This window comes from Bos javanicus, chromosome 9, assembly GCF_032452875.1.
Source record: "Bos javanicus breed banteng chromosome 9, ARS-OSU_banteng_1.0, whole genome shotgun sequence".
Lineage (NCBI taxonomy): Eukaryota > Metazoa > Chordata > Mammalia > Artiodactyla > Bovidae > Bos > Bos javanicus.
This window is the reverse complement of record NC_083876.1, coordinates 83587612-83606279: the sequence shown is the minus strand read 5'-3', so window position 1 is coordinate 83606279 and position 18668 is coordinate 83587612. Positions and strand designations below refer to the sequence as shown.

General features: G+C 39.5%; 1 protein-coding gene across 2 annotated transcripts in view; it reads right to left on the bottom strand.

Moving 5' to 3' along the window:
• The window catches only part of GRM1 (glutamate metabotropic receptor 1), a 419739-nt gene that overhangs the window by 63674 nt on the left and 337397 nt on the right, over positions 1–18668 (bottom strand). For both annotated transcript variants that reach the window (XM_061428236.1, XM_061428237.1), the window contains exons 5-6: positions 6246–6492; positions 994–1162 (exon numbers count right to left, since the gene is read on the bottom strand). In XM_061428236.1, the coding sequence (XP_061284220.1) occupies positions 994–1162; positions 6246–6492 (416 nt within the window). The remainder of the gene's footprint in view (positions 1–993; positions 1163–6245; positions 6493–18668) is intronic.

The following is an 18668-nucleotide window of genomic DNA, read 5'->3' as shown; positions in this document are numbered from 1 at the left end:
AGCAGCTGCAGCAACACTATTAGACTCTCACCCTAAAGACCCCTGAGTATATTTCTCAGGGTGAACTCCATGAAAGGCATAGCAGCATGATGGCATGGTAGGAGAGCAGGAGCCTCACACAGTATCCATTCCAGCCCCAGCTGTGCTTTGTGACATTTATGTGACAGTCCTGTCTATTCCCAGAGATGAATCACAGAAAATTAGAGACGAGAAAGGCCTATTAGGTCATTTAATCCACACTTCTTCCAGTTCACAATCACCCCTCTATGCTCCATTTCCTATTGCATCAGCCAGTTTGGTTTTTAAATAGCATGGGATACAGAACGTGCTCTTTCCATGTCTTCTACACCAAGACTCCTCTCTACCTCCATTCAGTCAAATGCCCAATATAGGATGTTTACTTACTCTAGTTTTAAATACACAGTGATATCACAGTCACTCACTTGCCCCAACCTGGAAAGTTTCTGGGAATAATTAGAAAGTGAGGACTCTCTTTTGGCTGGAAAATAGTTTCAGGAAAATGAAAGAACTTTGTAGAGAAAAGAGAAGTGGTAAGCAGTGCTCCTGTTTTACCTCATTTCAACTTCTTTTATTTTAGTTTTACACTTATTTGACATTGCTCAGCTTCTGCTTTCTTCAACAATAGCTAGAATTATGACTAAGCAGTATCACTGGCTTTGGCTTCCAAGTTTCCTTCTGTTTCAATTTTTAATTTGATTATTCATATCCCCTTGCTTTCTTTATTGTATTTAAGATAACAGCTCATCATTGCAATGAAAATAAAGACTATTCTAAATATCCCAGTAGTTTTCCTATTTCATTTTCCAATCTTGGTTTGTCTTCTCAATTTTTGCTAAACACAACAGAAACAATAAGCTTAGCACACCCTTTCTGGACAGTCTAGTTAAAGAAAAATGTGTTTTTCCTCACTTATGCACAGGCAAGAGGTCTCCTCAAGGACACTGTCCAAGAATGCATCGGTGACTGGCTTACCTTGATTTGACCCTTTAGGCAAGGCTCACTGCATACAGACCGTACCACTCCACTCTTGTTCATTTGGATTTTGTAATCATCGATATTCAAGACCCCTTCATGCCAAGTTCCAACATGTACATAGTCATAGCGATTGGCTTCTGTGTACTGCAGATTCATAATATCATACCTACAAAGAAAACAACATGTGTGTCTTGGAGCATATGGACATGATGTAGAAACTAAAGGAATTTGGTAAATAGATAATAATAGAAGAGAAATAAAAGTTAGAAACATCCCATGTCCTCACTCGAGCTACTGTCAATATTTTAGTTTATTTAGTTTAGTTATGTGTCCTGTGATTTTCCAAAATGTGTATTCCATACTTCAGTCTCTGTATCATTCATATTTGTTAAAGGATATATTATTCTTGTACTTTTCTTTCTGTGTATTCTTGAAAATAATTCTGTATGTGCTGGGTTGATCACCATATCCTTCTTCTTTTTTTTTTTTCACCCGATTATTCTTTGATCAAGTAACAGTTCTTCAAAACATTAATTTTTAGCTTAAATACTTTTATTCCAAATTTCTTTTTCACATTCAATTGCTACTTTAATTACACTGGATTAAAAGAGGTGAGTCTTATCAAGTCTGGAGTTTTACCTATTTTAGGTGCTAATATAGCAAGAAATCTGAGAAATGCATCTTTAATTAGCAAGGATGTTGAGGATTTAACATTTTGAGCATTGACATTTAAACTGGTTTCTTCCTTGATTAGGGCAAACATTTCTGAATCCAAATAATCGGTGTCAGCTATTTCAGTTATTTAAACGCTGCGATGCTACACAGCGGTAAAATCTACATTTAGAAATCTTCTGTGTGTGTTCTGGGGGCCAGATTCATTGTTTCCCAGTGAAGGCAGTAGAGAGTATTTTCCAGTTTGATGGAAAAAGCACAAGATTTGATGTTAGAATGTATAAGCTGAAATCTCTTTTCTAATATTTTACCAGTAGATTGCACGACTTTGGAATGTCATTAAACTCTTTAAGGCTCATGGGCTTCTTGTGGGAATTTACTTACATAGAGTAGGTTAAAAAAAACTGCTTCACGATTGAGAGAAATGTATATAAAAGACAACATCACTATATCATATTAACATTTGTAGTACTATTATTATTATTTATATGCTAAAATACTCTTGTCACTTCCATTCTATAAGAAAGTGAAAACATCTTTGTGTTGTCACAGCCATTTTCCTTTTTCATCTCTCTTCCTCCTCCCCACTGTGTCCCTATCTATGTCATGTCATCCTGCAATTCTTTCCCTACAAACCTGATTCAGACTCAAAATCCTCCTCAGCCCAACACCCCAGGAAGCTACTACCCGTCAGCCTTGGTTGTCATCTGAAATCTACTGGCTGTATCTGGCTTAGTTCTTTATTTTGTCACTGTTTAGTCACTAATTCGTGTTCGACTTTTTGTGACCCCATGGACTGTAGACTGTCAGGCTCCTCTATTCATCGGGTTCTCCAGGCAAGAGTATTGGAGTGGGTTGTCATTTCCTTCTCAAGGGGATCTTCTCAACCCAGGGATCGAATCTTCATCTCCTGCTTGGCAAGCAAATTCTTTACCATTGAACCACCAGTTCTTTATCTAGACAATTAATATCTTTTCAAAGCTTTGCTGCCTGTTTTTAATAACGCGCAAATGTACCCTGATACCCACAGGATTGCTAGTGGCTTCTCCACAACCAGATTCTGGCAGTTTCTATAAATAGCAACCCCTTAAAGGAAAAGGGGATTCTAGGGGAGTAAAATCCACTTTTCCACTTTTGCTCCACTTTTCCAGATGAACAAAACTTACCTGGAGTAAGAAGAGAGAATGGCGTACCTGGAGGGCATTATTCATGTCTCTGCTTTCTGATTTTTGGTAATAGAGGGTTCTCATTCCTCTGGTTGCTGAGACAAACCAGAATGTTCTCAGAGTAGCTCTCTGACTGATAACCACATGGGTATTAACTGCAGGCTGACAGCTTGCACTCGTCCGGCTGATCAATGATACTAACCTATACCTCCAATATTTTTCCATTTTTTACACTCTTTATGGTAGGTAGCTCAGTTGGTAAAGAATCTGCCTGCAATGTAGGAGGCCTGGGTTCTAATCCTGGGTCAGGAAGATCCCCTGCAGAAGGAAATGGCAACCACTCCAGTACTCTTGCCTGGGAAATCCCATAGATAGCGGGCTACAGTCCACGGGGTTGCAAGAGTCAGACACGACTTGAGTGACTAAGCCATCTAAACCACCAACCATGGTTACAGAGCCTACTGTGAGTGCTTAATATGAGTAGTTTCCTTTTTCATTTCCTTTCATCTTTATGTTTTACTACATAGTTACATTGTTAAATCTCTTTATATACTTTCAATGAAGGCTTAGGTATAATGCTAGCTTTAGAATATCTTTTTCCTATAAATCGGTTCCTTAAAACTTATATTTCACCTTCCCCATTTCAATAGGGAGAAGGCAATGGCACCCCACTCCAGTACTCTTGTCTGGGAAATCCCATGGACAGAGGAGCCTGGTAGGCTACAGTCCATGGGGTCACTAAGAGTTGGACACGACTGAGCGACTTCCCTTTCACTTTTCACTTTCATGCATTGGAGAAGGAAATGGCAACCCACTCCAGTGTTCTTGCCTGGAGAATCCCAGGGACAGAGGAGCCTGGTGGGCTTCCATCTATGGGGTCGCACAGAGTTGGACACGACTGACTTAGCAGCAGCAGCAGCAGCAGCAGCATTTCAATAGGGGAAATCAGTTCACACTTTATTAGCATTTAGAAACTGAAAAATTCACAATATCTTGGCATGAAAACATATTTTGAAAAAGTCCCAAAAACTAGAGGGAAAAAAAAAAAAACAAAAAACGATGATACCAAGGGGAAAATACTGACTTACTAAAGAGAGGCCTTCCCCTGTGCAGTGTGTGGTAATGAACACTGCTCCTTTCTCTTGGCCCCACAGTCCCTTCTCAGCATGTTGGTGCTTATTTAGAATATCCTTATGCTGTAAATTACAAGTTTGTTGTATCCTTTCAATGCATTCAATTTCTGTTTCATGATGATTAACTAAAATAATTACAAGAGGGACCAAAAGCATGGATGGTGATGTGACAGGAGGTAGAAACAGAGGGAACTGGTTGAAATAAAAATTGAATGCAGATTAAGCTGACCAATTTCAGACATGAGGAAATGATCCTTGAAAAGGAACCCAGGGGGAAACTCATGATTTAAATACTTAATTAAAAATGAAGGAGAAACAAGCTAAAATTGTGGGTCTATATTTTAGATGATTTACAAAGAGAGAGAGGAGGTGGAAACCTTTATCTCTGCAGTGGGGTAAATGTACCTGGCCCTGTCCTAGGCACATTGTGTATGCTATAGAATCATGAAGGAAGGTCTCCATCCCCAATCCAATCCTTTACAGAGCTGGTTTGAAGTAGAACCCAGGATTACAACATGGGTTTAAAGGTGGGTGGGAGGAGGTGGTCAGTGTTCTGCATCTTAGACCCACTTGTGCCATCTGGTACCACTTCTTAAGGTGCTCAGCTCCTGGATGCCTTCCATATGCCCAGCCCCTGCGTCACTCCGTCCTTCCCACTCTCATTTCCATCTAAAGTTGCTCCCACCTAACTGGCAGCCTGGAAGGAATCTGATACATCCATGGCTTTAATTGCTGACTATTACTATATCATTTATCCTTCCTGGAGCTGTTGGATTTTAGCAGGCAGAATCCACTGAGGCCCCACAAGGCACTCGCTAAATGTAGAACTTTAAGCTTCCATGAAAGGAAGAGATATGTGAATTATTTAGGGTCAAATAGTCTCTTACAGTCCCTTTGAAATGACATTAAAAAAGATGTCAGCAACTTTGCCTAATTTTTAGTTCAGTTCAGTTGCTCAGTCAGACTCAGTGTCTGACTGACTCTTTGCAACCCCATGAATGACAGCACACCAGGCCTCCCTGTCCATCACCAACTCCCAGAGTTCACCCAAACTCATGTGCATCGAGTTGATGATGCCATCCAGCCATCTCATCCTCTGTTGTCCCCTTCTCCTCCTGCCCCCAATCCCTCCCAGCATCAGGGTCTTTTCCAATGAGTCAACTCTTCACATGAGGTGGCCAAAGTATTGGAGTTTCAGCCTCAGCATCAGTCCTTCCAATGAAGTAGCTAAAAGGCAATGCGATGTGGCAAAAAGATTACAAGTCTCAGAATCAAACGGCACTGCCTCTACTCTCTGGGTGACTTTAGGGGAGTTTCTTAGTTTCTCTGACACTCAGCTTTATCATCTGTAAAAGAAGATAATAATATGCCTGTGGCAATGAGGATTAAATGATTTGCTGTTCCATTTTATCACAACATATGCTTTTCTAAAATCTCCCATTCTGCAAGCTTTCATACTGAAAGATAACAGGGCTTATGAGGGGAAAAAAAAGAGAGAGATTGTGGGTATTCTGTGCAGCAGCCAGACTGAGGGCCTTTTTTCTTTCCTGTTGTCGGTTTTAATTTTTATCCCAGTATTCTGATCATCCTTTGCCTAAGAAAATCTCTATGAATGAACACAACTACTCTTTATACTGACATCATCTTCTACATACCAATTACATAGGGACTAATTGGTGTTATAAAATCAAGTACTGCAGAGGAAACAGTATATAAAATGACTTGGGAGAAAATATATGTATATACATTTAGTTAGATTTAATTTTCCTTTGCTTCTTGATTAATTCTTTGGAAGCCATAGAGACTCAATACGAGGCAGAAAATTCTTTTCTTTCTTGTTCCAAGAAACATGTTAGTTGGAACATAAGATAGCCTGAGAAAAAGGGACACATATGGTTCTCTTCATATATTAAGCTCTTTGAGCAGATAAGATTAAAATATTCCACAAGCAGTATGGCATTGGGATTGATCAATCAGAACATGCTGACCAGATGTTGGCAGTGCCAGGGAGGGTTCTGCTGTTCGGGTATACTCACTCTGGTTTCTTGGGCTTGCAGGAAGGTGCTGGGCCTTCTGGGGAAAGACCAAAGATGATAGTGGAGTGTGTTTTATAATGCCATTTCCATCTAACATTAGCCCCATCCTTTTAGCTGTCTAGTTGTATCTACCCTCATGACACCCAGAAAACACGTGACCAAAAAGAGCCAGAGTGTCCATCTGTCTGGCTTAGAGAGGATCACAGGATTATTTGGATCCATTACGGAAAGGTCTGCTTTACCTTCCAGGAGCATCCCCTTTCTCATCAAACCACACCTCCTCTCCAGACACACCGATGAACGTGGACTTGATGAGGAATTCCAGGAGTTTGCTGCCATCGATGGGCTTCATGGCATCGCAGAGGCCCACGTGGCCGGGGCAGAGGGCCTGATGCATGTTCTGCAGCCCATGCGCCATGGCATAGATGGCATTGATGACAAACCCCATCTTACTGTCCTGGACATAGTTCTCTTCTAAGCTTTCATTGCCTGTAACATAAAAACAGATTACTTCCAAGGTTGCAGTCATGAAGTCTAAACCTGCATGTTTAATTCTCAAATGCTTTTCAGGGCTCTCAGAAGAAAGGAAAGCCAAACATACCTGTCTAAGCTTTGTATTTGTGACTAGCTCTAGATAGATAGTATATTCTATCTTCAAATAGTTTATTCATTTTATTTTCTGAATTCAATAATGGCTTTATAACATATAAAACAAACACCATAGTGGTAAAAATAAAGAACATTCGCATATTGCAAGGAAATCCTTAAGGAGCAATGAAAATAACTCTTATTTCCTCTGGGTTCACAGAGATTTATATTAAAAGTCTCCCTATATCACAGTCCTGGAAAAGTGTTTTTTATATCTTTTGTGACAATCCACAATCCATCATAATTCAGTTTGTGCGTTATCTAAACCTCAATATTTTATTTTGATGATTCTACTAATCTTATCATCTCTAAGATCACAAAAACCAAGAGTGAAATGAACTGGTTAGTATGAATTTCTTCTTATATATGATTTGCTATACAGAAATATTTGAATAAGATTTGCTAATTATGGAGATCCAACCAGTCCATTCTAAAGGAGATCAGCCCTGGGATTTCTTTGGAAGGAATGATGCTAAAGCTGAAACTCCAGTACTTTGGCCACCTCATGCGAAGAGTTGACTCATTGGAAAAGACCCTGGTGCTGGGAGGGATTGGGGGCAGAAGGAGAAGGGGACTACAGAGGATGAGATGGCTGGATGGCATCACCAACTCGATGGACGTGAGTTTGAGTGAACTCCGGGAGTTGGTGATGGACAGGGAGGCCTGGCGTGCTGCAATTCACAGGGTCACAGAGTTGGACACAACTGAGGGACTGAATTGAACTGAATTATCAGAAACTCAGGCAAAATGCTTCTTGATGGAAGAGTCACACTACATCTTTAATCTAAACATTTAGTTTTATCTCTGAATTTCAAAAACTCTGCCATTATTCTCACCCATGTCACAGATGACAGCCTAAATAGGCCATTAGACCCTAAAGTGCCTGGGCTGGATAATAGCAGGATATTTTAGGAACTTAGAGAATTTGAAATGTTTAGAAGAAATGGTAAAGAGTTTTGACTTTGATGTTGAGCTTGAGATTAAACAAGACATTTATAAAGAGTTCTAAGACTAATCTATTTAGGTACACTTGAAAATGTAAAAAATATACATTTGTATCTATCCTGTGAGTAAGATTTGAAATATCCAGGCCACGTTGAGGGGGGAAAACTCAATTTTAACTCATCTTCCAGTGCTGCTTAATAGGAAATTGTTAAGAGTGTGATTTTCTAGTTTTCCTAATTGAAACAAATAGGAGCAAGAGAGGCAGAAAGGGCATTTTAGAATCAAACTGTGCAGAATAAGTATAGAAGTTATATAAAGCAGAAAACAAACATCCTCCTTACAAAAACTAAGCAGCCATTGAAATAAGGTGATTTATGTCACCCAGAACCCCTGGATCTTAAATGTTAGTTTGCTTTTCTATTATATCAGGATATAATAGAGATAAATTAATACCATATATCTGATAAGTTTTAAATGAACCTTTAAAGACTGTTTGAAACCTCCAAGTGTTAGAGTTAAATGTTAAAGCTGTTAGAATTAGAGAAGCAGCAGTTAAAGAAGAAAAAAATAGACAAAAATTAGATGACAAAATAACCTTCAATGTAGCAGTTACTTAAAGAGTTCTAGCAACTATTAACAGAGAAGGCAATGGCACCCCACTGCAGTACTCTCGCCTGGAAAATCCCATGGACGGAGGAGCCTGGTGGGCTGCAGTCCCTGGGGTCACTAAGAGTCAGACACAACTGAGCGACTTCACTTTCACTTTTCACTTTCATGCACTGGAGAAGGAAATGGCAACCCACTCCAGTGTTCTTGCCTGGAGAATCCCAGGGACGGGGGAGCCTGGTGGGCTGTTGTCTATGGGGTCGCACAGAGTTGGACACGACTGAAGTGACCTAGCAGCAGCAGCAGCAACTATTAAAGGAAAGTTCTGCTAAAACCATCCACTTGAAGTGGCTGCTATTAAAGTCAGCCCTGGGAGCAAACTGTAAGAAAATATGTGTTCTTTACCAATTGGAAAGTTTTCTACTGGGGACAAACCTTATGAGCACTGAGTTTGCTGTTTTGTTTTTGTTTTGATAGCTACTATTAAGATGTATATAATGCACCTTTAATAATAATTATCAGGTGAAAACAACCTGTATCTATTTACTAATGTTATGAGTAAGGTGGGTGAAGTCACTCAGTCATGTCCAACTCTTTGCGACTCCATGGGCTATAGCCTACCAGCTTCCTCTGTCCACTGAATTTTCCAGGCAAGAGTACTGGAGTGGGTTGCCATTTCCTTCTCCAGGGAATCATCCTGATCCAGGGATCGAACCCAGGTCTCCTGTATTGGTAGGCAGCTTCTTTACCACTAGCTCCACTCCAATTAAGAAGAAGCCCATCCTGTCAGTATTTATCATACAGAGAACCAGGAGGCTAAGCACATGTCTTCAGGGAATATTTGTTATGCAAACCCTTTTCCAAATAAACACAACCAGCTTGTGTGCTTGTGTAAATCTGCAGTGACACATGTACTTCCCTACCACCGTTCCACCAGGTCTGCACTTGAAGGGGATGTGCCTGTTGTCAGTAAGAAGTCTCTTTCCAGCTTCTACCCCAGCTCAGAATGAACCAGCATTTGGAAAGGTTTGGCACTGAGTTAGAAAAATCACATGGCCTTTACGGGACCATTTTCTTTGCCGCAGCGATGGTCCCAGATGATGTTGCAAGAATTCATCAACAAACAAACAGAATATGTGACAGGTTTTCCTGTTGTCCAAAGATCCTATATTTTCATGACCAGTGAATACAGAATCCAAACTAATAATATTGTCACTTAGTGGGAAGGTGAAATCACTCTGACTCCCAGGAGTTTAGTGCCTTTTTAATAACACTAGTCTCAGAGTTATTAGTGAAAAGGGGATTTTATGATTCATTTTCTGTGGTGCGTTAACTGTTACAGGCCACTAGGGTATCATTAAACCATTACTTTTTCTAATATACTAAATGGAATCAAATAATCATGGTTGACTGTGTTTATTTACTTTCAAAAGAATACCTGCCTAACTACTTCACAGTGGAATGTGAAAATAGCTACCTTGATTCGAAATAGTAACCTTGTTCTTATTGCAAGAACACAACAAGGGCTATAAATTGCTGCCTGAGTGCCACAGCACACAGGGCCTCCACGGGAGAAGAAACAGACTGTATACCCTCTGAAAACAGGAAATGCACGGTGGTGGGGCAAAGGCTTGGCTATTCTATCTGCTGCCTAATATAGGATGGCTATCCAGCAGAGTGGTATAGCAGAAAGAGCTCTGGGCTAGGCACTTAAACACCTGGAACCTAGTGAAATGGAGCAGGACCCTGTGAGGCTCTCCCAGGTAGAAATCCTTTCTCTGTCTCCAGTTTCTTGTTTTGGGCTTCCCTGGTGGCTGAGATGGTAAAGAATCCACTTGCAATGCCGGAGACCTGGGTTTGATCCCTGGGTTGGGAAGATCCCTTGGAGGAGGGCATGGCAACCCACTCCACTATTCTTGCCTGGAGAATTCCTATCGACAGAGGAGCCAGGTGGGCTACAGTCCATGGGGTCACAAAGAGTCAGACTGGACTGAGTGACCAAGCACAATTTCTTGTTTGTAGGAAACGGGCTTCATTCGGCCTCCTTGACCATCCTGAGCTCCAAAGTGCAGATTCCAACAGTTGCTTATGGGAAGACAGGGAATGCAGGGACAAAGATGGAGCAGTCAAGAAACAGTAGTACAGCCAGGGGGCTGTACTGATTCCTCCTTAAAGGATGAACATAATGATATCTTCTAGTTCTTTTGTAGGAAGCAAGGCCCTCACCCAGGTGGAAGACAGTAACTTCAGGAGCCCTGGAAATTTTCCTGTTACCACCCCTGATCAATCAGAGAAAGTCATGAACCTTTCAGCCCTCACCCCAAATCTTGACTATAAAACTTCTCCCTGCTGAGCCATTAGGGAGTTCTGGTTTTTTTGAGCATGAGCCACTCATGCTCCTTGCTTGGTCCTGAAATAAATCTCTGCTCCACACTCTGACATTTCAGTCTGTTTGGCCTCCCTGTGTGTTGAGTACATGAACTTGTGTTCAGTAATACTAGAGGCATTTCTGCTGTAATATATCAACAATACATGTCCAACAAACTCTGGAACTTGGACAAGGTCTGGATCTCCTAACGTCCAGTTTCTTAGGAAGCTAGAGTCTCAGTTTCCTGACCTAAAAAATGCTACAAGTGTATTCAGATTATCTTCCTGAAGATGTCTTCCCCCCTCTAAAGTGTCTATGTTTTGCTACTCCAGTTCTACCTTTATTGGTACTTAGCAAAGTCCTTTACATATGTTATCATTTTTCAATCCTTAAAACTGTATGAATTTAGGTCTATTATCACCATTTTACCATTGAGAAGGTTAAAGCACAGACAGGTGAAGTCTCCATTGGGGAGAAATGCCTTCCTTTCTCTTTACTTAATGCTCCTTTGGGAAGAGACTCCTACTGAGCACCACCTCAGGCCTCTTGTCTTGCCCGATGGGAAGGGAGGGATGACTCATCTTTTTGCAGTACTGGGGAAAAGAAATGCATGCTCAGCTCAACCTCTTTCTCTCTCATGGGGAGGATGACACTTGACAGTTCTCAATGGTTGTGGTTGATTCTCCAGCCTTTGGTAAATGTGGGCTGTAGCTGTCCAGTTGAGCCAGTAGGCTGTGTGTGTGTATTGGTCTCTCAGTTGTGTCTGACTCTTTGTGACCCCATGGATTGTTGCCCGCCAGGCTCCTCTGTCCATGGGATTCTCCAGACCAGAATACTGAAGCGGATTGCCATTCCCTTCTCCAGAAGATCTTCCCAACCGAGGGACTGAACTCTGGTCTCCTGCACGGCAGGCAAATCCTTTACTGTGTGAGCTACTGCCCTGTGCCAGTAGAATAGACTGGTTAATCTATCTAGTATTGCACATATCTTATCCATGTCCTTAATCCAGTTTAGATTTTTTTGTTTTTCAGGTTGTTTTTTTTTACTTTTAGAAACTTTTTCAACAAGGTATAACTCACATATGATGCAGAAATTTTTACTATACAGATTAATAAATGTTTACATATGAAGTTGGTGATAGACAGGGAAGCCTGGTGTGCTGCAGTCCATGGGGTCAAAAAGAGTTGGACATAACTGAGTGACTGAAATGAACTGAAATGACATATGGACATATCCATGTACCTGCTCCCCAGATCATGTTATAGAGCATTTCTAGAGGCTTCCATTTACTTACAGCTTCCTTAATTTATCCCAGCAATGTTTTATGATTTTTCAGTGTGCAGGCATTTGATTTTTATGGCACTCCTACAATTGATTGGCTGGCACCACTGACTCAATCAACATGAGTTTGAGAAAACTCCAGAAGATAGTGAAAGACAAGGAAGCCTAGTATGCTGCAGTCCATGGGATTGCAAAGAGTCTGGCATGACTTAGCAACTCAACAACAACTGTAATTGGTGTACTTGAAAAACATTTTAATTATTTGTTGCCTGTATAGAGAAATACTATTGATATTAATATTTTATTTTGCTCTTGTATTCTGCAAGCTCACCAAATGTACAAATTAGTTCTAAATTTTTTAATAAATTCTTTTGAGTTATCTATGTATGCAATCAGTTTATTAATAAAGCATATTTTATCTCATATTTTATCTCCATCTGTTTCACTCCTGGGTCTATGCCTTAGTTAGATTCAGATTTGAGAAGGAAGCACATTGGCTGGGTCACCAAAATCCCAGGGGTTCTGCATTCAAGGTCACACAGCTACCAAGGACAGAGGCAGTGGTCTTGAGTGCTGGATCTGGTCCCTGCCAAGTGGCACTATGCACACAAGAACAGCCCTATGCAACCGATGGAGCAGTTCCAGAACAGATGAGACATCAGTTAGCAAAAAACATTAGTTTGACTTTAGTTGTTCTGGGTCTTTAGTAATACTGTCGTACTGTTAATGTCCAAAATGGAAAAACTGAAAATAATTTAAAAGAATGCTAAACTCCAATGAAGTACTTTTGTTGATGGCTGTTCTTTCCATTGAGTTAGTACAACCTTCCCACTATGCATGTAGGTCTATTTATGCTGCTTTTTCAAATAGCATTAAATTCCAAATAAAAAGAAGCAAAACAAATATTCTTTTTTCTCATCATAACAAGGAAGTGTTTGGAGAAATATTAGTAAACATAACAATTCCTGGAGAAAATGTTCTTCTGATTTCTTGGCCTTTTATCTCTCTGCTGCCTCTTTTTACTGGAGAGCACTAAATATTCAAAAAACGCTTTGATACAATCTCTATTCAGATTGAAACACAAAGAACTGTAATTATTTTATTGTTAACATATCAAGCAAAGAAAGTGAAATTGATGTTCTTTTAAATGAATTGAGTATCAGATTAATTGAAGGAAAATTAATCAGGTCATTTTTTAAATAATGACTTCAAAGGATGAAAATGCCCTCAATTTTTCTTGAAGGCCCGGGCTGTTAAATTTTCTTAATGCTTTTCCAGAAAGACTTTGTGGTAAGACAACAGTCCAGCATTTTTCATGCTCGAGTTTTAAAATTTCGAATATTTTGTTTCCTCTGGCTCTATTTTCCTTTTTCTCTAAACATTTTCTCTGTTCCCATAACAGAAAAATATGACTTTTCTATTATTTTCTATTCAATTTACTAAAATGTAAATGAATTTCTATGTAGGATTGAAAAAAAGAAAATAGGAATCATTTACTTGAGTGTGTGTTTTTAATCACTGTTATTAGCTGAATCTCTATTACTTAAACCCAACTGATCTTAACATATGTGAACAATACAGACATATTTAAAAATACATCATCACAATCTATTGTTAAGAGAAAAATCTCCTGGTTACATGGCACATAAACAGCAGGCTCCTTGTAAATTGCTGGTAATGTATAGTAAGCCTTCATGTCCCTGAAAATGCAATTGCATTTTAGCTAACTCATATTTCACAAGATTATAGTGTTATGTTGAAAACAAATGAGGACAATCCCTGGTGTGCTAAAGTGATGCTGAGGATTAGTCAATAACATTCAGTTTAACTGTGGGGCTCTTTGTTTCTCTACAGAGAGAAAATAAGGGCAGCCTGTCGTGTGCCTTTGCTTTTATCGATCTGGCGCAAAACCATGTCATGGAGTTATAAACCACTCCCTCTGGAGTAACTAATCTTTGCAGGTCTGCAATAAGCATTTGGCAGGTAATCACAGAAATGGAGTATGTTACTGAGAGCTGGCTGCTTTAGCCAATGTGGGAAGTTGGGATATTGTTAAAAATCATTAGGGGCTAACCCCCTTCCCAGCAACCTGCTGGGTCAGAATCCTTGGCAAGCCTATTCATCTTGGCTTTTTCCAAACTCTAAGGAAGTATAATATGCTCAAAGCTCCACTTAACATTTTTATGGATGATAGAAACATGCTTTCCTTTACAAATGTAAGGGAGTTCCATGATTTAAGGTTATTCGAGTTCTTTTTTTTTTTTTTTTTGTCAACCGTTTGTCCTTTTGTAGTATCCCAAGTTTCAAACTGCGGTGTTTAGATTGAGCTAAAAAGTCGGCTTAAAGCTCAACATTCAGAAAGCAAAGATCATGGCATCTGGTCCCATCACTTCATGGGAAATAGATGGGAAAACAGTGGAAACAGTGTCAGACTTTATTTTGGGGGCTCCAAAATCACTGCAGATGGTGACTGCAGCCAAGAAATTAAAAGACACTTACTCCTTGGAAGGAAAGTTATGAGCAACCTAGACAGCATATTGAAAAGCAGAGACATTACTTTGCCAACAAAGGTCCATCTAGTCAAGGCCATGGTTTTTCCAGTAGTCACGTATGGGTGTGAGAGTTGGACTGTGAAGAAAGCTGAGCACTGAAGAATTGATGCCTTTGAACTGTGGTGTTGGAGAAGACTCTTGAGAGTCCCTTGGACTGCAAGGAGATCCAACCAGTCCATTCTGAAGGAGATCAGCCCTGGGATTTCTTTGGAAGGAATGATGCTGAAGCTGAAATGCCAGTACTTTGGCTACCTCATGCAAAGAGTTGACTCATTGGAAAAGACTCTGATGCTGGGAGGGATTGGGGGCAGGAGGAGAAGGGGACGACAGAGGATGAGATGGCTGGATGACATCACTGACTCGATGGACGTGAGTCTGGGTGAACTCCAGGTGCTGGTGATGGACAGGGAGGCCTGGTGTGCTGCGATTCATGGGGTCGCAAAGAGTTGGACATGACTGAGTAACTGAATTGAACTGAACTGAATAAGTTAGAGTGCATTTTGCAGAAATACAAGAACTATTTGTGAAAGTTCTACTTAGCTCTACCATTTTAGAGTCTAACAGCATCTTCTGGCATTCAATATAGGGTCTTGTTTATTACAAAAACAAAACCTTAAAAGTTACATGGCGTTAGCATTGTAAATCTACTTTTATGATTGACTTCTGGTTAATACAGTACAGTCTTTATGACTTGACAAAATGCTATACATAGAAAGTCTACATATTAAGAATATCTTATACTTCAGCCTCTTTCCTGGAATTCACATGCTGAGTGATAAAATGGAAGCTTGGAATAGAAACTGTCCTTGTTCTGCATAGGCTCTCGTGTTTAAATGTAGGCCATAAGGTTTATTACATGCCCCATCACCTACAAATGGGATATACTCTGGATTTCCATGTGAGGTTCATTTCTGCAGGGCACTATTAGCTGATATTTTACACTGACATTTTATCTAGATTTAACGATCCTTAGACCACAAGGCTATCTGTTCCAAAGTTGGTTGGGATTTCTGGAATGATATATTGCCTTTTATGTGGTATCTCCAAACAGCATCTCTAGAAAGAACCAAACTCACAATTCCTAAGGGCTTAATAAGAACTCATGGCTAGTGAGACTTCAGGCAATATCTGTCACAGAATTAAAAGAAAAGCTCCTAAGATTAGTGTTGTGAAGGGTCTAGGGCTAAAGCACATACAGGATTCAGACTTCATGCAAATCTGCTTCGATGTGTCAATCACTCTGCTCAGGTTGTGAAAGGCTTACAGACATAAGAATGCCAAATATAGATTCTGTAAGAGGGACTCCCTGAGGGTTCATGGGCTGATTCAAATCTATTAAAATTATATTCAGGAGTAGAATATAAGCACTATATTCTAGTTGGTAAAGTTGTTTATCCCAGGGTATGGGCTAACAGTTCTGAAATAGCTGTACATGCATACCAAGGTTGAGAAAATAAATGAAGAAATGGGTGACAGAAGACAGAATCCAAGTTTATTACACCTGGAGTGGGGAAGGTTACTGATAAGCAAGAGGAAAAAGCTAGAATAGATCATGTGTTACTGGAATCAAGGTAAAGGTATCAGTATGAATTTAAATTTAGCTTAGTACATGTGCTGATGGGTCAATATAGAAATAACCATGCTTATGCTTACATGTGGATTGGTATACACATACTTCCCAGCTCTGCCCTTGGATGCATCAATGTCCCAATCTTAACAAGCATACCCAGTGCCCAGATTTTGGATTCTAGCACCACTCTCTAATAAAGAGGATTAGGATGCTTTTGGAGAAATAAACAGTTGTAGGGCTGGGGCAGGAAGTATACAAGATGAGCCTGAGATATCATGCAGTGACAGAAAATAAGGAAGTACTTAAGAAATAGAGCAACAGAGATATGTCAAAGGAACACTAGAGTCAACTGAAAGAACTCCCAGTGGCCAAAGCTGAGACAATTTGAGCAAGAAAGTCAGTAAAAGAGTATTAAATTATAAACCAATAATAAAATATAAATATTCTTTATTTATAGTTTATATCAGTCCAAACTGATATAAGTAAAGGATTAAATTTTTAAAATGAGGAATAGGCAAATCTCCTGTATATAATTCCAAACAATTTATGTAGCTACTCTGCCATCAAGAAGCTGGAACATAATTCCGACTCCTTAAGTGTGGGGTACTCTTAGCAGTTGGCTTTCAAAGAGTACAGTACAGAAAAAAAAAGATATATAAACTAAAAACCTAGTATATACTACCTTTGCCAGGTGATCAATGTTAATATGGTCAGTGATAAATTGATGGGGTGTACTCTTGATACATCGTATTGAGAAAGGCACTTTGCCTCTGTGGTCTTCCTCCCAAAACTCATCATCTCAGTCTGACTATGAGAAATACATTAGGCAAACTCTACAAAATATCTGAGAACTGTCAAGAACTGTCAAGATCATCAAGAGCAAGGGAAGTGTGACAATTATCACAGTTAAGAAAAGCCAAAAAGATACGAAAAATAAAAAAATATCCTGGATGGAGTCCTGGAATGGAGAAAGGAAAACTGATGAAATACAAAAAAAACTGGAGTTCAGTTAATATTAATGCACCAATGTTGACTTATTAATTGTGGCAAAAGTCTCATAGCAGTATGAGAGGCTAACTATAAGGGAAAGTGAGTGTAGAGTATGTGAGAACTCCTTGATACATCTTTTTTTTTTTTTTTTTTGATTGTGCTGGGTCTTCACTGTGGCACATGGGTAAGAATTCTCTGATATATCTTTGCAATTTTTATTTAAAACTATTCTATCAGTAAAATACAAACTAATTTTTTTTAAAAAATGTACAAGAATTAGCATCCAACCTGGACTAGTATCAGGTAATAAGAGGTAACATGATTGAATGCTTGCTATTCGATGAGAACTTGATCAGGAGCTTTACATATATTATCTACTCACCTCACAATGACACAACCTGGGTGATATTACTATACCCAGGTTACTAATGGAAAATCCAAGGACTTGTCCAGAACACACAGCTGAATAGTGTGTGACAATGAGCCTGACACCCAGCTGACTCTAGAGCTCTCTCTCTTAGGTACTACATTGCTGTACGTCTTGCCTAATTGTAATCCAAGAGTATATTCCACTCATTAGGCTCATGGAGAGATGTGGTATTTGATGATATATTACTAAATATTCTTGTGTGCAGAATGAAATTTTCCCTCTATTGTAGATTATATATAATCTGTAAAGAGAACATCCACATAGTTCATCACACGGTGACACTGTCCTAATTTATTTCACATGGATGATGTTGATACAGAGGCAGAATTTTTTTACGTGACTTTTTCCTATAGATGCTTCATTCAATACTCCACAGAGAAAGCTAAATCCAACAGATAAAAATCTTTTGGAAAGACAACTGCCACTAAGAGTCAATATTCTAGATTCTCTGCCCTAGATGCTTCATTCAAGACTCCACAGAGAAGGCTAAGTCCAACAGAGAAAAGTCTTTTGGAAGGAAACCTGTAATAAAGAGTCAATATTCTAGATTCTCTGAGCCTCAGACTCGCCTAACCACAAGCTATTAACAGGTTCCCCAAGGTTTTAATTGACTTTCCAGACTGCTGCAGGGGCAATCCTTCTGGGCATGACTGTTGTCCATACACTTAAAAAGTTGAAAGCGCACTTTCTTCTAGAGGGAAATACCCACAGAAAGTTAACTGAAGAATCTAATTAAACAAGTGGCCCTTCAGGCAAGCATATAGTCTTGCTTGGTGCTATCAGTTTGGAAGACACAACATAAGAACAAACTTTGAGGAGACCCCAGAGTATCACAAGGAACTCTCTCAAGCAGCATCCACGCTCTGTGCACGTAGTTAATGTATACTGGGCTCAAGTCTTTGCAAACTGACTTTGCTCAAGCTTTTCAAAACACACTCATCAAAAATGCAATAGGGGAACATGGAATTTAACATCTCTGACACCATATTTCTGTTGACTACTGGACTTTTTAGTGCATTCTAGGATGCCAGGTGTTAGAGTCTACTTGCATGGTGCCTCAGACATGGAATTCAAGTCCTATTGAAATAACTAAACAGCACACTAAGATGTTTCTCTTGTGGTTTCAAGTTATTCTCAGATAGAGATATGAAACAAACAAAAATTTGGTCAAGATTATTCTTTTTCTACACTTATTCCTTGTTCGTATTTGTAATCAGATTGAACTTTTTCTAGTGTAACAAAAATCAGTCAGTTCAGTTCAGTTCAGTCGCTCAG